Source organism: Asterias amurensis, chromosome 3, assembly GCF_032118995.1.
Source record: "Asterias amurensis chromosome 3, ASM3211899v1".
Classification (NCBI taxonomy): Eukaryota; Metazoa; Echinodermata; class Asteroidea; order Forcipulatida; family Asteriidae; genus Asterias; species Asterias amurensis.
Window position 1 is genome coordinate 13,920,808 of NC_092650.1, and position 23,228 is coordinate 13,944,035.

The 23,228-nt window shown below is 38.7% G+C and overlaps 1 protein-coding gene across 1 annotated transcript in view; it reads left to right on the forward strand.

The window, feature by feature from the left end:
- The first annotated feature begins 9,931 nt into the window (after nucleotides 1–9,931).
- The window catches only part of LOC139935069 (glycine receptor subunit alpha-4-like), a 162,408-nt gene continuing 149,111 nt past the window's right edge, over nucleotides 9,932–23,228 (forward strand). The window contains exon 1 of the mRNA XM_071929525.1: nucleotides 9,932–10,206. Coding sequence (XP_071785626.1) covers nucleotides 10,103–10,206 — 104 coding nt within the window. The 5' untranslated portion in view covers nucleotides 9,932–10,102. The remainder of the gene's footprint in view (nucleotides 10,207–23,228) is intronic.

A 23,228-nucleotide genomic window follows, 5' to 3' on the forward strand; every position in this document is an offset into this window, starting at 1 on the left:
GTCGATACCTTGTTATTTGATCTTATAATATGGTATCGATTCTGTTAGGTTACACCATGTTTACACTGGTAAGCTCCACCGTACATTATTGAAGACAATAACAATCAATTTACGTAATGTGGTATGTTTATACACAAGTCGCAACCCGCAATAAAGAAGAATCAGTATAAAAAAAAACTAACTTAGTGTTCTTACTTTTTTTCTAAAATCGACACTCTTACATTGACGTTATCGGTTATTCGGATCGATAGTTGCAATCACAAGTATTCCTAGTAGTAGAAACATGATCATGTTCCCTTCAATTGAAAAGACTGACTCACATCCCGGTCGTGGTTGCCCGTACAACACCCACGAACCCAGTGACAAATCCCACATGACCTCAAAGCCTTAAAAGGTTCGTCTTGAGAATGACGTATTTATTGGTCTTAAATGCCAATATCCTGGTTAGTTTTTACGTTGGTTTGTTGTAGAGGAAGACTGTCAGTTATACGTCATCATATAATGATAATGTCGTTATCCCGATTGGTGTTAACTGGCAGAAACCACCCGATGATGGCGTTACTAGAACGCAAATGTACTGCTATAGCCCCCCACCAAAAAGCTCAAACCTTTTGTAACTTCGGCATGTCCCTGCGTATTCGAACATTTTTTTTGTTTTTGGGGGGCGTGATATTGCCACTGTCTCTAGCTCTTGTCAGGTGTCGCCACATTTTCTTCCGCAAGGAAACCTTTGGACACTATTGATAATTACTCTACATAATTTTTAGCATAACAAGTTACTTGGTAACGAGCAATGGAGAGAGCTGTTGATATGTATAAAACATTGTGAGAAAGGTGTTCCACCGAAGTAACATAGTTTTTGAGTAAGTTATTTCTCACTAAATTTGAATTGATTTCGAGACCTCAGCTGAGGTCTCGAGTTCAAGCATCTGAAAGCACACAACTTGTGCGACAAGGGTTTTTTCTTCTTCCATTGTTCTCTCGCAACTTCGACGACCAATTGAGTTCAAATTTTCACAAGTTTATGCATATGTTGAGATACACCAAGTGAGAATACTGGTCTTTGACAATTTATTGCCCCAAGCGTCCAGTGCCTTTAAAACCCAAATTCCCTAATACGTGAGGTTTTCTAGGAATACACTGTTATCTTGTACAACCCCTCCACAATGGTGTGTAGACCTCCATTTATACAGCACTGTGTATTTTATGCAAACCTGACGAAACTTGCGTCAGTGTGATAATTGTATTGCCACTGTCCCCTTGGTGTCACCGCAAATACTTCAGAGGAAACCTTTTAAAACCCGAATTCCTGGTGATTCCCTTAAATGCGTTTTATAACATCATAACGAAGTAATATTTTTTGTTGTAAACCACTTGATTTGAGATTACTAGAAACTCCTATTCAAGTATGACGCGGAGTTCGGGTCCAAGGTGGACCTGACCATTGTGGCTCAGACCGATCCCAACACTGTTCACACAGTGGGATTTTAACTTGGATTCTGCGTCATTTTCTTGGTAATTTTCCGTTCACACTGATCCATAAATGAGTCAGAGCAGTCCATATAAACCTTCCTCAAAATATAACATCAAGATAAACCAGTCAACTATAAACTAAATTGTGTGATTTCATCACTCAATGCTAGGTTTGTATTGTTCAAACAAATGACACAAACACATGGAATATGTTTATTTTCTACCCTTATTTTTTTCCAGGCAATTAACAATGCAATTAAGACATGTGTGAAGGTTTTTGAGTGTTAATGAGCCATTTAACCCCCAATGCACATCAAGAGCAACACATGGGAATTATAAAAACACGTACACAACTGTGTTATTTCCTTGAAGTTAAAAAAAAAAAAACTTTTTGCATATTATTGAAGACACTGGACACTATTGGTAATTGATCAAAGACTAGCCTTCACAGTTGGTGTTTCTCAACATATTGCATCAAACATGTGAATCCTAACAAACATGTGAACATTTGAACTCAACTGGTCGTCGAAGATGCGAGATAATAATTAAAGAAAAACACCCTTGTCACCCGAAGTTGTGTGCTTTCAGTTGCTTGATTTCGAGAAATCAAATTCTAAATCTGAGGTCTCGAAATCAAATTCAGGGAAAATTACTTTTTTCTCGAAAACTATGCCACTTCAGAGGGAGCCGTTTTTAACAATGTTTTATACCACCAACCTCTCCCCAATACTCGTCACTCACCAAGGAAGGTTTTATGCTGATCATTATTTTGAGTAATAACCAATAGTGTCCTTTGCCTTTAAGGAGCCATCTTGAATTTCAAATGGCCGCCATCCACTCAAATGTCAGAGTCGCGTCAAGATTTTCTGTAGCTGCGATACAGCCAAATTTGTGCTGATAATCATTTTGAGTAATTACCGATAGTGTCCACTGCCTTTAATTGCACTGCAAAAGGTTTTCATCTCATGGTTATAAGACAGCTATTTAAAAAAAAACAGACAAGCTAAAAGCGCCAAGTGTTTTGAATGATTTTTAAAACAGTCTATATTGAAACGACTGTGGACACTATTGTTAATTACTCAAAATAATTATTAGCACATAACATTACATGGTAATGAGTATTGGGGAGAGGTTGATAGTATAAAACATTGTGAGAAACGGCGCCCACAGAAGAAGTTCATTTTCGAGAAAGAAGTAATTTTCCACGAAATTGATTTCGAGACCTCAGATTTAGAATTTGAGGTATCGAAATCAAGCATCCGAAAGCACACGACTTTGTGTGACAAGGGTGTTTTTTCTACATTATTATCTCGCAACTTTGCCTACCCATTGAGCTCAATTTTCACAGGTGTGTTATTTTATGTATGTTCAGATAAACCAAGTAAAGTGAGAAGACTGGTATTTTGACAATTACCAAAAGTTTCCAGTGTCTTTAAGTTAACTAACAGTATTTGAAAATAAAACAGTTAGAAAGGAATTTTTACACAGAAAAATAACTGATGAATATCCCGACTCCAAAACATATCCTGTTGAGATTTCAATCATAATGTCCCCTCGAAATATTATTTTCGAGGGAACTAAATAATATTATTGTCAGTAAACAAATCAAGGGTGCGGAATATTATTCTCAGGGAACAGTGTTATCTCGAGAGAACCAACTCGTTTAATTTCGAGGGAACGACATGATATCGAGGGAAGGAAAACAAAGACCTTGTAAATTACTGCATCACCTCAGTTTACGTTTCAGAGGATATCACAAACACACATACTGTAATGCCTGGCTATCAATAATCTTTACAGAAACATATTCTTAAAACGAGACTTTTAATAGAACATGAATCCTGTTGTTTGGCAAACAAAACAAATATCTACACAAACCCACACACACAAACCAAACACCAGCCCAAATTTATGCAACGGTGAAACGAAGCATTCAGCCAGGTGTCGCCGTTTATGTTTTCTTTCAAAATTGAGACTGTAAGAAATAAATATATCCATGGCAACGTCATTACCTACAATGGTTGCCAGGGGTTTTTATATAAAGATAATGAGAGCCATGCATTGTTCCTAATAACACCACATCGCAAGTGACCTTAAAGGGACATGTTGCCTTGGATCGGGCGAGTAGGTCTTTGAAAAGTGTTTGAAACCGTGTGTAAAGGAATGCATAATGGTAAGAAATATGGTTTTCCTCATACGTCGTGAACTAGACACTGCACGTCATTTTCTGGAGCCAAGATTTTGACTCAAATTGCCGACCGTGTTAGGTTGCAAAGTAAAAGGAAAACCATGCATTTTCGAAGCAAAATCTTTCAAACCATATCGATTTCAAAACAAACGGTTTCAAAAGAAATTCATGGACCAACTCGATCGATCCAAGTCAACATGTTCCTTTAATCGTCCAATCCCAAAAAAGAAGTAAGAAAATATTCTTGCTTTAGAAATGAATAGCCCCATCTGTGTTCGCCTTTGTAGGTTTTTGATGTGAATGTTAGTGGCTTGTAAAATTATTGTAAACATACTTCATACTTTTGATATCAACCCCCACTTTGACAAAAGAAAGGATCTGAAAAAAATACCATCGCGGTCTCTCATGAAAATCCTTTTATTGACACACTAGTAAATCGGTTCTTCTGGTCTCCTTGAAGTTTGTCACCTACCCCCCCCCCCTGTCAACCTGACAAAAATTAATAAACATGTCACCTATACGTCGACCCTATACCCATAAAACTTATAAGTTAAAGGAACACGTTGCCTTGGATCGGTCGAGTTGGTCTTTAAAAAGCGTTTATAACCGTTTGTTATAAAATGCATATGGGTAGAAAGATGTTGTAAAAGTAGAATATCATTATCCACACAAACATGCCTCTAATTTGCACCGTTTTCCTTTCACCTCGTCGAGTAGCACGGTCGGCCATTTATTGGAGTCAAAATTTTGACTCCCATAATGGCCGACCGTGATAGTTCGCGATGTAAAAGGAAAACCGTGCAATTTCGAGTGATACTTGTGTGGATCATTATATTCTACTTTTAAAACATCTTTCTAACCATATGCATTTCATAACAAACGGTTTCAAACGCTTTTAATAGACCAACTCGTCCTTTCATGTGCAGTCAATATTGTGACAGCGCCATCATTTAATATCTATTACCATACAATTTCATGTAATATGAAGAAAGGGAGAAAACCATGTTTAGCTGTGTTCTTGCAACTGTAGTTTTTATGTGGTAGCCACGAGGGGAAAAATCGATTTTTTTTTACTCACTATAATGCCTTTGTAGTGACTGACACTTCACAAAATTACACCGGAACGCATACAAGGTCTCACACATTGCAAACCAGGTGACACGCCATTAAAAACTAATTACGGTTTTTTCCCGCCATTCAAACACTTAAAATAACTGCATAAGACTGTACGCATTGGACTTTCAGATAACTTACGAGTTTTGCAGTATACAATTTATATTCGAGATGATATACAATTGCTTTCTCTCGCCCCACACCTTTGATTCAAACCAGCATATAGATTACGGAGATAACTAATTCCGGTAAAATCACAGTATATGTTTAAAGGGAATAATTAGATACACGTTTGGTAATTGTTCAAAGCAAATATTAACTTAAAACTGACTTGGTAATGAGCTGTTGATAGTAGAAAACATTCTGGGAAACGGCTCCCTCTGAAGTAGCATAGATTTTGAAATAGAGGTAATTTCTCTTTAAAATAGTAAAAGACTTCTAGCTAGACGTCTTTTATTCCTATCTTAAAGCACACAAATTCGTCTAACAAGGGTGTTTTTTCTTTCATCATTTTCTCCCAACTCCGATGACCAATAGAGCTCAAATTTTCACAGGTTTGTTATTCTACGCACACACCAAGTGAGAACACTGGTCTTCGACAATTTACCAATAGTGTACCTTCCCTTTAACCCCTTAAAGTGCAACAGAGCTCTGGTGAAAAACACCAACGAAATATGTTGCTGGTGTGACAAAATACCGCCTTGGCTTGTGCGTTACTCTTAATAATTTAAATGGCAACTAAAACTTACTCATTTGGTAAGAAACAGCAGCTTTCACTTCCAAGTAATATCGTTTTGTAGAAATACATAAGTTTGTATCTCCGAAACTTGAATCTGAGATCGTGTGTTCCACTTACGGATTATGATTTCTGCTTTGACAAAAAATATCATAAACGCTATAGAACCACCTTTTGAAATGAAATTGGTTAAAGGCACTGTACACGTTTGGTAATTGTCAAAGACCAGTGTTCTCACTTGGTGTATCTCAACATAAGCATAAAATAACAAGCATGTGAAAATGTGGGCTCAATATTGGTCATCAAAGTTGCGAGAAAACGATACAAGAAACAACACACCCTGTTGGACGAATTTGTGTTCTTTCAGATAACAATAAAAGACTTCTAGCTAGAAGTCTTTTATTGTTATTTTTAGTGAGAAATTACCTCTTTCTCAAAAACTACGTTACTTCAGATAATCGTTTCCCACAATGGTTTATACTATCAACAGTAGCAACAGCACTCCCATGCTTGTTATAGTTGTATTGTATTACGGAGTATTCAAACAATCGGACGGTTCAAAAAACCCAAAGGTATATTTTGCTGATGTTTTCATATTTTTATAAGTAAATGTACTACTTTAGCCTATACTTGTATTTCTTTTCCCGGGAATTGTGACCCTTTAATTTCTATAGCAACGCCTCATGTGATTTATTGGTGGTTGATGTGGTGTGGTTTCAAATTCACCTGCTAATCAACAATAAATTGTGTTTGTAAATGAAGGACGCCTGGCGCTAATTGTGTCCTTTGTCTCGCTTCACCATTTCCCGGTGTCTACCATTGTGATGTGTGTAAAACTCACGTAGACGTCAACTCTAAATATTACTCAAGGAATGGGAGGGGATGGGTGACCCTCCCTCATCCCTCCTCTCACTCAGAACTTTTGCCCAATGGACTTGTTTCAAGTCTGTGATTGTGTTTGTTTTACCATGATAGCCAATACAATAGCGCCCTCTTGTGGATTAACCTCCGCTCATGCGAATGCGAATGCGATATGAGCTTTGACAACAATTGCAAGGAATAATTCACTGCGAAAACAGCCCTTATGAATTCAAATTTCGTAAAGCATTAACAGCAGAGGGATGAACCGTGCTTAACAAACCATTGGGTATCACTGTTGATTGCACCCTATGGCAAATTCGACTCAATAAAATGGGTAGGCCTATTCAAATTTAACCGTTAATGCACACGCATTAACCTCGGTTCAGTAATTCAACTTGCAGTAATTCAACTTGCAAATTCATCTTCGAATACAAAATCCATAGGCATAGATTCTGGAAATTTTATGGACCAATGGGATCACCGGGAGATACTGAAATGAATTTGATTGGCCAAAGGTTTTGTTTACGGCCTCCTGATTGGGCATCTCTCTGGGATCAATGTTGTTTGTACGTAAATTTCAGTCGTGAATGAATGAATCAACACTAGCGAGTTTAGAGGGTATCCAATCTGCGACTTGGGGATGTGGCATAAGAGCGATCTCAGACTTGAAATCAAGTCTAACCCTATCCCCTCTGGCACCGTGAATAAGTGGCCGAAGCCTCTCTAAGCAATCGACTCCCACGGATCCACCCTGCCTATCCCACTAGAGGTCGCTCAAGAACCGTTTACTGCACTTTGGTAACGCCACAGTCAACTGCAAAATCCCTGTGTACTTTTGTTCAAACAGTTGCACAACTGCACTTCATTACGACTGTAGCAAATTATGCACCTAGCAGAAGACAGAGAAGTAAAACAAAACTCACGGCTGTTTCATACAATCTCACGGCTGTTTCATGACAAACTCCAGGGTCAGAATAGACCCGCATCTCTGATCCCAGAATGGGGCCCTGACCCACTTTCCGGGACTGGTTGACCCCAAAACTGGCACAAAAAAAAACCCAATGTGATTTGATACGAGTTTTTGGTAATTTGATCCATTTTTGGGTCATTTGGACACAGATTAAGTCATACTGACCCATACGTGGAATGTTTTTAAGTTAAATGCTCAATGTGTCTCAGCGAAGTATTTGAGAATCCTTACTTGGTAAGGAGCAACGAAGAGCTGTTGATAGTAAAAATAAAAAAAAACATTTCCGAGAAACGGCTCCCTCTGGAGAAGGGGCCCTAACATACAATTTTTTTTTTGAAAAAGGGTAATTTCTCACTCAATATAAAAGACTTCGGCTGAAAGCACACACAGCTTGCGAGGGTGTTTTTTCTTTCAGTATTCTCTAGAAATCTTCGAAGACCTATTGAACCCAAATTTTTTACTTGTTTGTTTTTTGATGCACATGTTGGGATACGCTTAAGTGAAAATACTGGTACTTGAAAAAAGTGTCCAGTGTCTTTACATTGTTTACACAACAAACAATGTTAAGGTACGGAGACAAAAAACTATACGGAAGGAGTGAGATGATATAGCCCGAAGAAGATGGAAAGAATAGGGCACCTTTAAAAGAACAATGAAGTACACGAGATGTTGAAAATTAAACACAAGCTTTGTACATAAAACTGTCCCTGTGCGTGGCATTTTATTTAAGGAAAACTTGCCCGTCAAGCAGAAACCCACAACAGCTACAAAGCTGCCTTTTTCGTCCACATCAAACGTAGATTCAAAGCAAACGAATGCACGCACCATGTTTCGCAATTGATTTTGATTAAAAGCCATTTTACATGCACTCAGACATTCCCGCGCAATCCCGTGGTCATTGATATAATACGAAGTGCCTCGCGCACACAAACGGACCTTGTTGCTTGAAAATCATTGAAAACCGCGGGAAATGTTGACCGAAGGAACTCGCGTGTTTACACTGCTGTTTACAGTGCAGTAAGACAACACTTAGATATCGAGGAAAGCATGCTTCTACACGCAAATAGTACGAATGGATGTATGTAGAGAACCATGTGGAATAAGGGGGGAAAGTTTATTGAAATTGGGGCAAAGATGATGCGCCTGAAAAAGGGACGAGCTGTGTTAACAACTCGCCAGGGTTTGTCATTAAACGTTTATCATGGTGCAGCCATAATAAGTCTTCCTTTTAAATGGCTTGAAGGTAGAGTAAGTTTGATCCTGCTATAAAACTGAACGTTTGTGGAAAATTATTTTGGGGCAGGGGAGGGAGGGGAGGGGTTGGAAGGGGTTGGGGGGGGGGGGGGGGGCTCTTTACTCGACAAATTCAAAACAATTGTTATATTCTGAACCCTGCATGTATAAGCACAACAGTGATGTTAGTATGAGGTTAGAGCACTCTGCTTTCAGTGAACATGTCTTGGACGTCATGTCTTGGAGAAATAAGGGTGCATTGGAAGTTCCGATCGCGATGATTTCTTTGCTGCCATTCTGTTATGATTATGACGTTTACATAATAGACTGATTTGAATGCACTTATTATTTTCCCTCATGATTCTTTACAGTACTACTCAAACATACATAATTCATTTTTCTTCGATCTCATTTTGGAGGTTCGGGTGGGGGGGGGGGGGGGTATTTTGAGCAGACGGCGGCCCCGACACTTCCCCCCACCAAATGTAGGGAGAACAACTGACCTTTTAAACGGCATTGAGAGAGAAATACTTCAATATTTGAAGATGACACCAGAAAATTTTGATGGTTTAAAAAAGAAGAATGTCATCGATAAGTAAATAATACTTAGTTTGAATGGCCTGGTGTATAGTGGAAACGGATTGTCAATATTTAGCTTTGAGTTCCGTTTACTAAAAATCACTAAAACGATTGTTTTTATTACCAGGCATTTTTTCAAGCAACATCATGTAATTGTGAATATCATGATATTGTGAATTTTACTGCCGTGTAGATGGAAGACTTTCAATGAGTGCGTTCGTTTAGCTTCCCCGGGTCGACCCCGGTGTGTGGCGTGTTTTTTCCCAGGACGAACGTGTGCAGATAATTACCCACATTCGTCCTGTAACAAACAAACCGCTACACACCGGGGTCGACCCAGGGAAGCTAAACGAACGCACCCATTATAGTATCATTTATGGTCTTTGCCTCATTGCTCAACAGCTTTACGGCGACGTCTTTATACGTCGACGTACCTGGGGATAAACTGAGTGTGGATAGGTCCATAAGTCAGGTGGAAATAAATTTCCCCTCAGCTGGCAGTGAATTTGTGTTTAGCAACTCCTTTAAAATCTGTGATGTTGTATAGAGAACCCCCACGTGCGCATGCGTGAAGTTAGAAACGGATGGTGATTGGTACAGCGAGGAGCAAGCAGAAGTGATCCAGCACGTGTGCACGCTGCATGGTTTTAACACACGCATACGTTTAATATTGCGACGCTTGTTAACTGCATCACTCGACTATTAGTATTACCCTAGGAACGCTGTGTTCCATTCGGTGCTTTCCTCTGCGCATCTAAAGGTTTTATCCTGGAGTCTTTTACTTCCTCCTACATCTTTGGCTATGAACTATATAGAGACAATGGTTTCAATCATTCTCGCTGTGTGAATTCTCCCTGTCTCACCCTTATTGCTGACGGTGGCCTGCATTTTGAACACATTTTCCTCTGAACATTTTTAGACTGGTCGCACTGAAGGCGTTGTGTGGTGGATGATGGCACACAGCCACCTGCTTCAAACTGTTGGAATTCAAGTGATTGTTGTACTGGCTGTGGTTCTTTTAGGAGACAGATGTCTGGAGTCAGTGGCAAGCAGGTATGTACAATGTGGTAGCAAATAGTTTGGTTCAATTGAGACATCTGCAGAAACAAAAACATGGTTTGCGGTTCGTACACTCTGTAAAAATATTCCATTCTTATCTTGAAAAAAGAGACGCTTATAATGTTTTGAAAAGCCCATTCTATTGCCACGAGAAAAGGTTTTGGTAATCTTTTAAACTCTCGAAACCTACAATTTGACAATTTGAAAAATGCGATCCTGTAAGCTATAGAAACATATAGGCCGCCAGCGCACGTGTAGATCAATATTGAAAGCGAGCACGGGAAATCACGGCCTCTGAGAAATAACCCTGAAATTTTCTCAGACAAGTTCAAAATTGGCAAACTCACACTTGTATAAGTGTTCCTAAAAGCTCCCTGATGATGTATCAACTCGCAAGACCTGCGGGTATATACTTGATAATTTAAATTCTCTAAGTTCCATTGAAAGTAAAACTACTATTAATAAATAAATACACACAAATACATGTAAATAAGAATGCATAAAATAGGAAACACGCATGAGCAATTATGTAAGATGAAATTGAATAAGAATTCAGTCATTTCAGTAAAGTAACCATGACCAATGTAAATATTTAAACAAGTAAATATTTGAGTGAATAAACACATTGAAAAGAACTAAATAAATAATTTGCCCCAGTGTTACTTGCACTGTAAGGACACGTAATACGTCAATAATTGGCTGAGTGGTTGTCGACGGAGCATGTCTTAAGTACAATGCTATCGTGACAGACGACAGGCAGCGTTTGAATTTATACGTAATTATTCGTCGAGTCATCAGACGATTTGCCTTCCCGCCCTTTCAAGAGAAAGAAATGCTATGAGAGAAGAATAGAGTGTTGTCAGTAATGTGCGTTTTCAAAATGTGGCTGTTCGTTGAAGAACATTAAAGGAACACGTTGCCTTGGATCGGACGAGTTGGTCTATAAAAAGCGTTTTTTTAACCCTTTTTTACAAAATGCATATGGTTGGAAAGATGTTTTAAAAGTAGAATACAATGATCCACACAAGTTTGCGTGGTTTTTCTTTTACTGTGCGAACTTACACGGTCGGCCATTTATGGGAGTCAAAAATTTGACTCCCATAAATGGCCGACCGTGTTAGTCGACGAGGTAAAAGGAAAACCGTGCAATTTCGAGGCATGTTTGTGTGGATTATTGTATTCTACTTTTACAACGTCTTTCTACCTATATACATTTTATAAAAAACGGTTACAAATACTTTTCAAAGACCAACTCGACCGATCCAAGGCAACGTGTTCCTTTAAGTACATCACAGAATCGGTAAGAACAAAACCTCGTCAAAGATCACAGATTTACATCAAACTTACATGGTCTATGATGATGATAGTAGAAAACATCCCTTGAAATTTTTATGTTAGAAATGTCATGTTTGATGAGAAATAAATAAAACTAACTTTCCGTTTGGAATTTATCGCCCAGTGAGTGTTTTATTCATTTTTTGTAAATCGATCGATCTCAAACTTCTACATGTTTGTCAGTTTTAAATTATGTATATGGTGGATTACAGCAACCGTTTGGTTAGAATTGTTTTTATGTAATGTTCGTTTTAGGAAATGAATATTAATTTGTTGATGTGTATAAATAATGGATAATACACATTCGACAGACACAAAAGATGTTTATGAGAACATTTGAAAGAATCTGACAATTAATCAATATTGCAGCAATAATTTAAAAGTTTGTTTTTAATATTAGGAGCCCGGACAAATTTGCTTACGAAGTCGACTCCTTCCTTTTAACAAGAAAACAACCTGAAATTGAGAACCAAAATTTATAAGACGCTTCATGAATAGATGTCTTCCGTCGTGGTATATCACTGAATGTAGATTACGTATTTGTCACTCCATGCTCACGTATAATTGAGGGTGCTTAGAACTTACGATTTTTTGAGGTGTAGGAATCGTCAATATCTGGTCAAACTATATTTTGATATCTTGTCAATATCTGTTCAAATTATAGTTTTGATTCATAAGTCATTCAACTGTAAATGTAATGTATCTTACTGTGCTTTGTGCTGTGTCTGCTCTGCCTGTATTAATTCTATTGTATACAATGATTTGGATCTTTTCTTTGAATGGGCACTCCGTAACACAAGCTGTGCTTACTTGGTTGTTGCCCCCAATTTCCCGCCCTTTTGTGTATCACATAGTTTGCAAACATAGTATTCATATTGATTGATGAATTTGAAATAAATGTTGTTCTGAATTGATCTTCAAGACTGTGACATCACACAACATTAATAAAGTGTGGAAAGTTGGAAAATGTGTAACTCCCCGCTGGAGAAAAATGTACAACTTTTCTTGCACTATATGGAGATGCATTCAGGCCAAACATAACCATGGCACCGAGGGCAAATGCGGTGGTTCCCACTGCAAATTTCTTCTTGTAAAAGTGCCCTTTAAAGACTCTGGACACTATTGGTAATTGTCAAAGACCAGTCTTCCCACTTGGTGTGTCTCAACATATGCATAAAATAACAAACCTGTGAAAATTTGAGCTCATTTGGTCGTCGAAGTTGCGAGATAAGAGTGAAAGAAAAAAAAACACCCGAGTAACACGAAGTTGTGTTTTTTTCTGATGCTTGATTTCGAGACCCCAAATTGTAAATCTGAGGTCTCGAAATCAAATTCGTGGAAAATTACTTCTTTCTCGAAAACTACATCACTTCAGAGGGAGCCGTTTATCACCATGTTTTATACTATCAACCTTACCCTATTACTAGTCACCAAGTAAGGTTTAATGCTTATAATTATTTTTAGTAATTAACAATAATGTCTACTGCCCTTAACAGGGGAAAATTGCTGTGCCCCCGCAAGAGCGAAACTCAAAGGTTGTGCCTGTGGATGAACTTTTTTTAAATCAAGATGAACTAAGGATCTTTATCACATCCTTTCAAAGTTATTGAAGCAGAACATGACCAGAACATGACATTTCTGTTGGAAATCCAGAGATAAATGTGTCCGTGTGACTGTATGATGTGCAAATCTTACCATTACTAACTTCACGGTGCGTTATGTTTGGACAGCAATGCCATCTGCGTCATTACATTAGTGCAGGGATTGTCATCATGCAGTATCACAATGTTCTCACTGTCAATCAAAACGGACTCTGTTTTGAATCAGGATTATTTCTGAAATATTCCTTCGGGTTAGAGGGGGGGGGGGGGCTGTTTTGACACACTGACGGATTGGTCACCACTTTAGCGTTGCGACATGTACGCTTCACTCTAAAAACTAAAGAGTTGAATCCAACACTTGCATGAGTTCGGTGAGTGACTACACTTTGAAAGTGTTAAATCCAGCATTCGGTCAACAATTGGGGGAGAGGTTGATAGTAGAAAACCATGTGAGAAACGGCTCCCTCTGAAGTGACGTATTTTCGAGAAAGAAGTAATTTTCCACGAATTGATTTCGAGACCTCAGATATAGTTATCTCGCACCTCCGACGACAAATCGAGCTCAAATTTTCACAGGTTTGTTATTGTGTGCATAAGTTGAGATACACCAAGTGAGAATACTGGTCTTTGACAATTACCCAAAGTCCCAAGGGCCTTTAACGTGTATATTTTGGAATATAGTCGAAGCGTAACCTGTTCAGCGAATCATAAAACAAGTATTTAACCCACACATGATGTGTTTGTTTGTAGACTAATTGATTATAACTGACTTGGGCCAAAGATCTAGGTCTCCGAAGGCCGGTGGCCAGTTTCTTGGCAACCAAAACAAATTGCCTCAGTGGACCATGTGGTGGATATCACATGCCGTTAGTGCTGCACTCAGGAAATAATTGTAAGTAATGTGATTATTTGAGTTAAGTGGCCATATCAAATTGGGTCAAGGTATATCATCGATAAACGAACGTTTGAACTTCCTTGGATAAACAGAGAAGAATTTTTCGTGACAAATCTCCCGAAACTTTAATATTCAGAAGATCTCTATTACCTCCTTGTTTTGCCTCCATCTCGGTCTATGAGCCTCACAGAAACTTGGTGTTGGTGTCTGAGGTCTCGAAATCAAATTCGTGGAAAATTACTTCTTTCTCGAAAACTACGTCACTTCAGAGGGAGCCGTTTCTCACAATGTTTTCTTCTATCAACCTCTCCCCATTACTCGTTACCAAGTGAGGTTTTATGCTGATCATTATTTTGAGTAATAACGTGTCCTTTGCCTTTAAAGTGTCCTTTGCCTTTAAAGTCACCTAGAAGTGTGGTATTTTTTTTAAATAAAGCTTTTGTCACTAAAATATGTGTTTTTACGAGAGGAATGTGAATAAAAAGTTAACTAAGGTTTAAAAATATTAGTTTTGATTGTATTTACAAATTTACGAGTAGGCCCCGACCCGAGAGGGCTCTGTTCGTGACGTATTTCAAGGCGCGATATTTGAAGAGAAAATTTGTAGTCAGGCCCCCGTTCATTACGTCTGGGAACATGGCACATCAAAACAAATTTAGACACGATTTTACACACACACGTACATTGAAACTTGAACATGTTGAACGCCTAGTGGTTTTTACAAAAGCTTTTGCTGCTATTTTTATTTAACTATGCGACTTTTTAGTGACCAAATGGATTGTTAGATGTGGGTCTGGGGTTAGAAATACGGCCACGGAGCAGACTGCACGCACGCACTATGGCTGCTGTATAATGTGCGGACGGTCACATAGGACCTGCACGCACGGTGAATCGCATGCGGTACCCAAAAAAAATCGTGTCACTTGGCAAACTTACCTGAATTTTTTCACGTTTAGCAAATGCTCCTCTGGGTTCGTCACGTCTTTCAGATACCTTCTTCGATTTACAACTAGCTGGAAAAAATTGTTGGGACGGCGTCGTGTTTAAGAATGGCTCTTCTCGTCATGTCAAATGAGTGGTGTATCCCGGATTCGAAGCACGACGGCTCGAAGTGTTCGCTGCATAGCGCTGAAAAAGACGTCGGACCGGACCACTTTGCTCTAGTTAATCTGACTTTCGCAGCCCACAACCGCCTATACTTGGGATCTGCAGGAAATAGATGAAGACTGACCCCATCTTTAATTGATTTGCTGCATCCAGCAGCAATACACCTGGTCGGCATTGCCGGAAAAATGCCAGAAAAAAACCTTTTTCGCAGCGTACAAACTCACGTCTTAGAATTACATGTACTTTTGCACGTGTGTTTATCTACGCATCGAGGAAAAGTCTTCCTTTTCCTACGTCACAAAAGGGGTAGGCGGAGTCAACCCCCCAAGCACTTAATTAATTTTTTCAACATATAAATCGTGACAAACAATTACTCAAAAAATTGTTTTATTGTTAATAAACATATACTCTTATGTTTAAAAGAAAAAAATCCTATTTCCAGGTGCCTTTAAGGAGCCATCTTGAATTTCAAACTGGCAGCCATCCACTCGAATGTCAGAGTCGCGTCAAGATTTTCTGTAGCTGCGATACAGCCAAATTTGTACAAGCGACATAGAGCAAAATCTTGACTGTGGACTACAAGTGTTTGGCATTTTTGATATACATGCATAGCAACGCACACATTAGCTTCATCGATCCACCACTGGTGTGTTTTGTGTGTGTTTGAATGTAATTATGGGAGATACCTGTGTCGCCGGTGATGATGATGAACGTGGTGTTTTATTATAACAACTAAACTTCAGTCGATCGTGCAAGGCTAATCGTCACAGATGGCGGTTCAGATGATTCCGTCGTCAAGGCGTGATTTTGTCGTCAAGGTGCAAGCTGTTGTGGCTGGATATTGGATAGTTCAGGTTCAGACTTGAGTATCAAACCATACCACTTCTTTATTATGTGCGAGTCTCTTCATGTATACTCGACAGTGAACGCTGAATAAAACTTGCTTTTACACATGAGTTGAAATCGTGAAGCAGTTTATAAGTGTAGATTTATCTTTGTTCTTCTTTACATTTGGCTTGATATTGGATAATTCAGACTCGAGTCTAAGACTACCACTTCTTTATATACCGTTTGGGTGTGCGAGTCTCTTCATGTATACTTGACAGTGAACGCTGAAGAAAACTTGCTTTTATAGATGAGTTGAAATCGTGAAGCAGTTTATAAGTGTAGATTTATCTTTGTTCTTCTTTACATTTGGCTTGATATTGGATAGTTCATACTCGAGTCTCAGACTACCACATCTTTATATACCGTTTGTGCGTGTCTCTTCATGTGTACTTGACAGTGAACGCAAAAGAAAACTTGCTTCTTTATTATAGATGTGTTGAAATCGTAAACGCAGTTTAAAAGTGTAGATTTATCTATGTAATTTTTGACCTCTGGCGTGATATTGGATAATTCAGACTCGAGTCTCAGACTACCACATCTTTATATACCGTTTGTGCGTGTCTCTTCATGTGTGCTTGACAGTGAACGCAAAAGAAAACTTGCTTCTTTATTATAGATGTGTTGAAATCGTAAACGCAGTTTAAAAGTGTAGATTTATCTATGTAATTTTTGACCTCTGGCGTGATATTGGATAATTCAGACTCGAGTCTCAGACTACCGCTTCTTTATATACCGTTTGTGTGAGTCTCCTAGTGTACTTGACAGTGAACGCTGAAGAAAATTTGCTGTTATGTGTGTATTGAAATACTGAACGCAGTTTTGAAGTGTAAAATCACGTCTATTCTCATCACAATGATTGCCATGGAAATCGACTTTACTTAAGAACAATTAAGTGTCTGAAAGAACCACTTGGTAATGAGCATCTCTTTAGGTAGCTTCGCACTTCATCATTGAATAAGTTTATTTTGCCCGCGTATGAGACGAGTTGATGTTATTGACGCAAGTTATCAGTATGTCTGGAAAATTTATGCCATCGCAGTGATACCAGCGGTTGCCATGGAAATAAAGTCATCTCCGATCAATAGAGATGGTAATTTGCTTGGACAGTCAGCGAGACTTATTGTAAAAAGAAACCGAATATTAGCCATAAGAGAACCGAGCAATCAATGCAGGCACATGCTCTTGAGGTGTAAATTCACCAGTGTTGGGGATGCCATTATAGTAGACTGACTCAAGTCTACTTCCCATAATGCAATGCATCACCTTATAACATGGCCGCCCTTATGTAACAGTCGATTATATAATCTGGAGTACAGCTCGACTTAAACATCTATGGTACGAAGTTGTTACGTCTTACAGGGGCAAATCGTAAACTGACCAGCGAAAATTATTCAATACGCTCCGTAAGAAATCAGCGTGTAAAGCGACAAAACAATATTTACAAAATGTTTCTTACTAATAGATTGTTTTGGTCAACGAAATGGTGATTTATTTGTAACATTTAAACACTAAATTTCTAAATACAGTGAGTTTACTCTCTGAGAAAGCAGCAACAAAGCGTTAACGTATTTGTTTTCACACGAAAGTCAAGTCCGTCTACGTTTAGCGAGGTGAAAACGGATACCAACCGCATCTGTGGCCGCAACATTTGCAAACAGCCCTTACGAATCAGAGGAACGATTCACGCATGAATTTGTCCCTCATAATCAAAAGTTTTTATAGGGTGAAACATTATCCAAGAACGGAATATTTTCTCAAAGTAGTTTTAACTACCAACAACTACAGTAATTCTCACCAAGTAAGTTTTAATGGTAATAAATTTGTGGATATTAACCAACGTATGATCACCCCTTTAAGTGAAGTGCCCGTTACGATAAGTTTCTTTCCAGTTTAGGGCAGAAGAAAACATATAAACGATAATGTCGAATCGTACAAGAGCTTATGTATTAATTCCAAATGTTTTATGCGTTAGTTTTACGAGCCTCATACAGTTTGGTCCATGTCCATAAATATACAGTTTGCTTGATTTCTCAATGTTGTCTCTCAAAAATACTCCTCAATTTTCTTGTAGAAATGTAATCCCTGTACAGTTCAACTTGAAGATGCACTTTAACGACACTTCTTGCGTTAGGCACTCTCGAGTTGACGATGTTGTAATGTTATAACTCTTTTATGCGACAGAGGTAGACATTGTGTGGCGAACTCAAGCATGAAGTGTAGAAGGTAGATATACATCTCGCAGTTGTAGTAAGTGGACATAAACCCCTGGTGACTTGGTGCTCTGATGTAATTTTCAAACACTGCTGATCAATTCACATTGCCGTATACACGAGAGCGTGGGGCCACGTCGTTACGGAAATTGCCAAGGAAGAGGATGCGGCTAGCCCAATGGGGCAAATGAACCGAGTAGCGTCGTCAAAATGAGGGATCGCAGGGGAGTGGCAGGGCAGGTACGGGACTTGAACGGGGTCGAAGTAAAGGGTTGCCTGTCACGGCGTACTCGAGAGACCTTGGCCAGAGCAACTCGCAAGTCCCAAATGGTACGTTACTGTAAAAAGAGATGATGAACAATTTTGTAAATCATTATTTTTCTAATTTGGAGCGAATGGCTGGTTTAGAATTGCTTTCCTAAGGTGGTCGACCTCGCCAATTAAACAGACTAGCAGGGCACTGCGTAGACTAGTAGTCCCCTGACCCGACAGGGTCTTTTTAAAGCAATGATTTCAGTGGATGAACATGACGTAAGCTTTCAATTTCTGTGTGTTATGATAATAGAGCTAGCTCATGGTCATTGTTGGTCTGCACCAAAGTGACGTAGTTTGTCAGTTACACCAGCAGCAGTTTTTGTACTACATGTATGCAATGTTGTTTTGTTTACAATGTCCTGTTTTGTGATGCGATGTCAAAGTTTACATCTGTCAGGGTCCTGCCAGGCGTGCAAGGCCGGTGTCTGCTCAGGAGCATCGAAGTGTGACGTCAGATGTTCAGGCCAAGCACTGCCCAAAAGAGCTATCAACACTTTTAAGACATCATATGGTAATGGTAGTTATCCTTCTGAAATTGTCGCTGGTGAACTTGACAAGGAGGCCAGGAGAGCGTTGTCTAAATCATTTTATTTACTTTTTAGGTGTTCGGGCCAACAGCCCGGAACACCTCTTATTTTTGTTCGGTTTTTTTTTTTTATTGATACTTCTTCTTCTTCTTCTTCTTCTTCTGTACGTCCCTTGTCCCCCTACAAAAACATCTTTCCAAACATTGTATGAACTTGAAACTTCACACATAGTTAGATATTTATTAGGAGAAGAAACCGTGTGAGTTACGTCATAATGACGTCATAAATTCTTGAGTTATGAATATTTAAAGTTTATTAATTCAAAAAATCATAACTTTTGATCTACATGAGGGATTTTTACAATCGAGACATCATCGGAATCGTCATTGAAAACTCCGTAAACGCCCCACAGACATGACCCCATTTTTATGTTGTCTTCCGGCTCAAAAGAGAGGTTGAAAATTTCAAAATTCACGTCTAAAGAACAACGTAAATCCCCATTGGTATGTGCATAAACATTGCACGTACATGTAGGCATACACACAACGTGTAGTGTATTAGCGGTGCAGCAGAGCACGCTCCAGTGATCTCCCATTCTGCTTGTTAGCGGCGATTGTCCGCTAAAAAAATCACACTTCCCAAGCACATATAAAGTTGAAACTTCACACATAGTTAGATATGTATAAGGAGAAGAAACCGTTTGAGTTATGTCACAATGACGTCATCAATTCTTGAGTTATGAATTTTCAAAGTTTATTATTTCAAAAAATCATAACTTTTGATCTACATGATGGGTTGTTACAATCGACACATCATCGGAAAGTTCGTTAAAAACTCCGTAAATGCCTCGCAGACGTGATCCCATTTTGAGCTCGTCTTCTGGTTCAAAATCGAGTTTGAAAGTTCACAATTTCTTGTATAAAGAATTACGAAATTTCCCCATTGGTTGTGCGTAACACTTGTGGCGTACACGTGTAGTGTATTAGGCATAATTTATTTGGTGGCATGCTGCCAAGTTTGTTGTACTCTGTGCCATAGCGTGATATGCATAGAGCTATATAGCTATGCAGAACGCTGCGAAAACGATTTCATTTCGATCTTCAGCGTCAAATTGTTCAAATGTTACCCTTCTGATGGCTTAGTGGTCAATGTGGAATTAAAGACGGAGTTTCGCTGAGATGGCCACCTACTTCAGTGATTCATGGGACTTTTAATTATGTAAGAAAACAACAGTACAAAATGACGGACATTGGTCATGTTTTGGTTAAACACCGAGAAGAATAGAGACGTTACATCGATCGACCACTCCCCCGGGTGAAGGGCGTTTTGGGCCCACGGAATTCACGTCAGTATTACGATATCTATTACTTCTTGAACTTAGCATAATCATCAATTGTTCTGATTATTTGTTAAAACAACTGTCCAAGTTATTTTGAGTTAAATATTTTGAAGAAAAAAAATCTCTGAAATAACATAAGCCCTTTCAAACTTTCTCTAGTAGGAAAGGACGTTACGTAAACTAATCTATTTCTACCTCCATGCACAGACATGGATGTTACAATACAAAACATTCAAAGAAAACAGAATGGTTAAAGCATAAGGCCCAAGCAATTAGGAGTGGTCTTGCTAAAATAAACTGCCGGATTAAACAAAACTTTAGTACAAACAAATCAATAAAACAATCCAGATTTTCATCTTCTTCTTCTCTTCGTCCCTTGTCCTCGAACAAAAGCACACTTCCCAAACTCGTATGAACTTGAAACTTCGCACATTAGATATGCATTAGGACTGGAATAATGTGTTAGTTAGGTCATGATGACGTCATCCATTCTTGAGTAATAAAAATTCAAATTATTATTTCAAAAAATCATTATTTTTGATCCACGTTTTTTTTTTTACTTCTTTTTAAAAATATTATCAATAGAGCGCGAAAAAGCTTCATGAAGAATAGTCTTCGTTCAAGGCGGTTAAACATACATGCCCCTTACAGTCTTTTCTTCAGTCGTCAGTCAATATTTCCTAAGTTCATATTTCCTAAACTACATAAGCTATTTTGACAATCTGTACATCATATGAAAGGGCTTTACGTACTTGACAGAAATGGATATGTTGGTGAACTTTCGTTGACCTTTTGACCTGTTTAAACGGGAAGTGACTGTGAAATGATTTGAAAGGGCGTGGTTTATTGTCTTTTAGGTCGAAATAAACATCCTTTGATGCTTTACCATCACACCATACAAGTCTGGCAAAGGTCTGGTTTAAAACAAACATTACCGATGACGTCACCAAACATACACTTTTACTAGATGACGTAATCATGTAGTTTTGACAGTTTTGTAATTTGAATCATTTATTACAAATCTTGAGAACAAAAGCAAGGTGTAATATTTGTTTTTTAATCCAGGCTTTTACTCCCGGAAACCGAACACCTTGAGTTTGTTCACAAACTCTCAATCTCTAGTTATATATTTTTTTATATTGTGGATGTAACTGCTTTTAAAGATTTGGTGCGGATTTGGAATCTATGAGGGATTGCTGAATAGATGAGATGCTAGGTAGATGAGATGCTGGGTATGTTGAACTGTCGTTGCCCTTTAATTGCCCTCTGTGGTTCAAAGAGAACAGCAACATTCTTGGAACAGCAACGCACTATTCCGAAAACAGACCATTACGATGGGAAGAGATGACTCCTCAATAAATGAATCAAGTTTGTACGGCCTCCTTCGGGAGCAGTTTGAACCCTGGGAAATGTAGTTAGCACAAAAAGGTTAGGAGTTAACATGCAGTAAAAACAGAGTGCAATCAGCCTAGCAGTTAACTCAACATTTACAACCGTCGGCGACGTTGTGAACAAGCAATATTTTTTAGGGCCACCAAAATACATCACAATACTGCGAAAGTTTACTTCTAGTAAAACTTGAAGAGAAATTGCGTTTATCTGCCCAACATTAATCAGTTTAAAGGAGGGAACTGCAATATCTGTTGTTATACCCCTGGTCTTACGGGAGTGCCCTTGTGGGGGTCTTTTACACAATGGACCAATGGTCCCCACAAAAGAGTGATTTGTTCAACCTGGACCCCACAAGGGAATTCTTGAGGAAAAGGAACTAATCAACCGAAGTCGTTAGTTGGTTTTAATGTCATGTACGAAGTGTGGACCTGTACACAAAAGAGGTCTACCTAAACACAATGTGAGGACTTGAAAGACTATGTGGACGTCCACTCGTCCACACAGTGTCACTTTACTGTGTTGAAGAATATGATTTCCCTTAGGCGTGCGGAACAGGGGATGGCAACAAACATCTATGTGTGTTTGCTCATATTCGGTACCTTCATGGAGACCAATGACATAAACAAAAAATGGAAAACAAAATGATCCATTGGGGGGAACTCTACAAACTAAGGTGCACCAAATTTGTGGACGGAGTCTACGGGAAACTGTTAAGTTGCAGGGACGAAAGAAAGAACAAAAGAACGCTCCATAATGATACATTTTTGAGAATGGGCTTACGGGAGTGTCCTTGTAGGGCAGTTTACACATTGAAACAATGGACCCCACAAGGTAATTCCTTCTTCAATCTTGATCCCACAAGGTCATTCTTTAGAAATGTGAATAGCAGAACAGCAATACCAGGAAGACCCCACAAACCCGATATGTAAGGTTACGTGTGTGATTGTTTAAAGGCAGTCGACACTATTGGTAATTACTCAAAATATTTATTAGCATAAAACCTTTCTTTGTGAAGAGTAATGGGAGAGGTTGATGATATAAAACATTGTGAGAAACAGCACCCTCTGAAGTGCCATAGTTTTTGAGAAAGAAGTAATTTTCCACTGATTTGACTTCGAGACCTCAGGTTTAGAACTTGAGGTCTCGAAATCAACTATCTAAATGCACACAACTTCGTGTGACAAGGGTGTTTTTCTTCTTTCATTATTATCTCTCAAGTTCGATGACCGATTGAGCTCAAATTTTCACAGGTTTGTTATTTTATGCATATTTTGAGGTACACCAAGTGAGAAGGCTACTCTTTGACAATTACCAATAGTGTCCACTGCCTTATGTTTTAGACATTATTCTATACACCCTATGTTGAGTTGAAATATAATCAGTCACGTCCCTGTCGTGGCTTAAGAT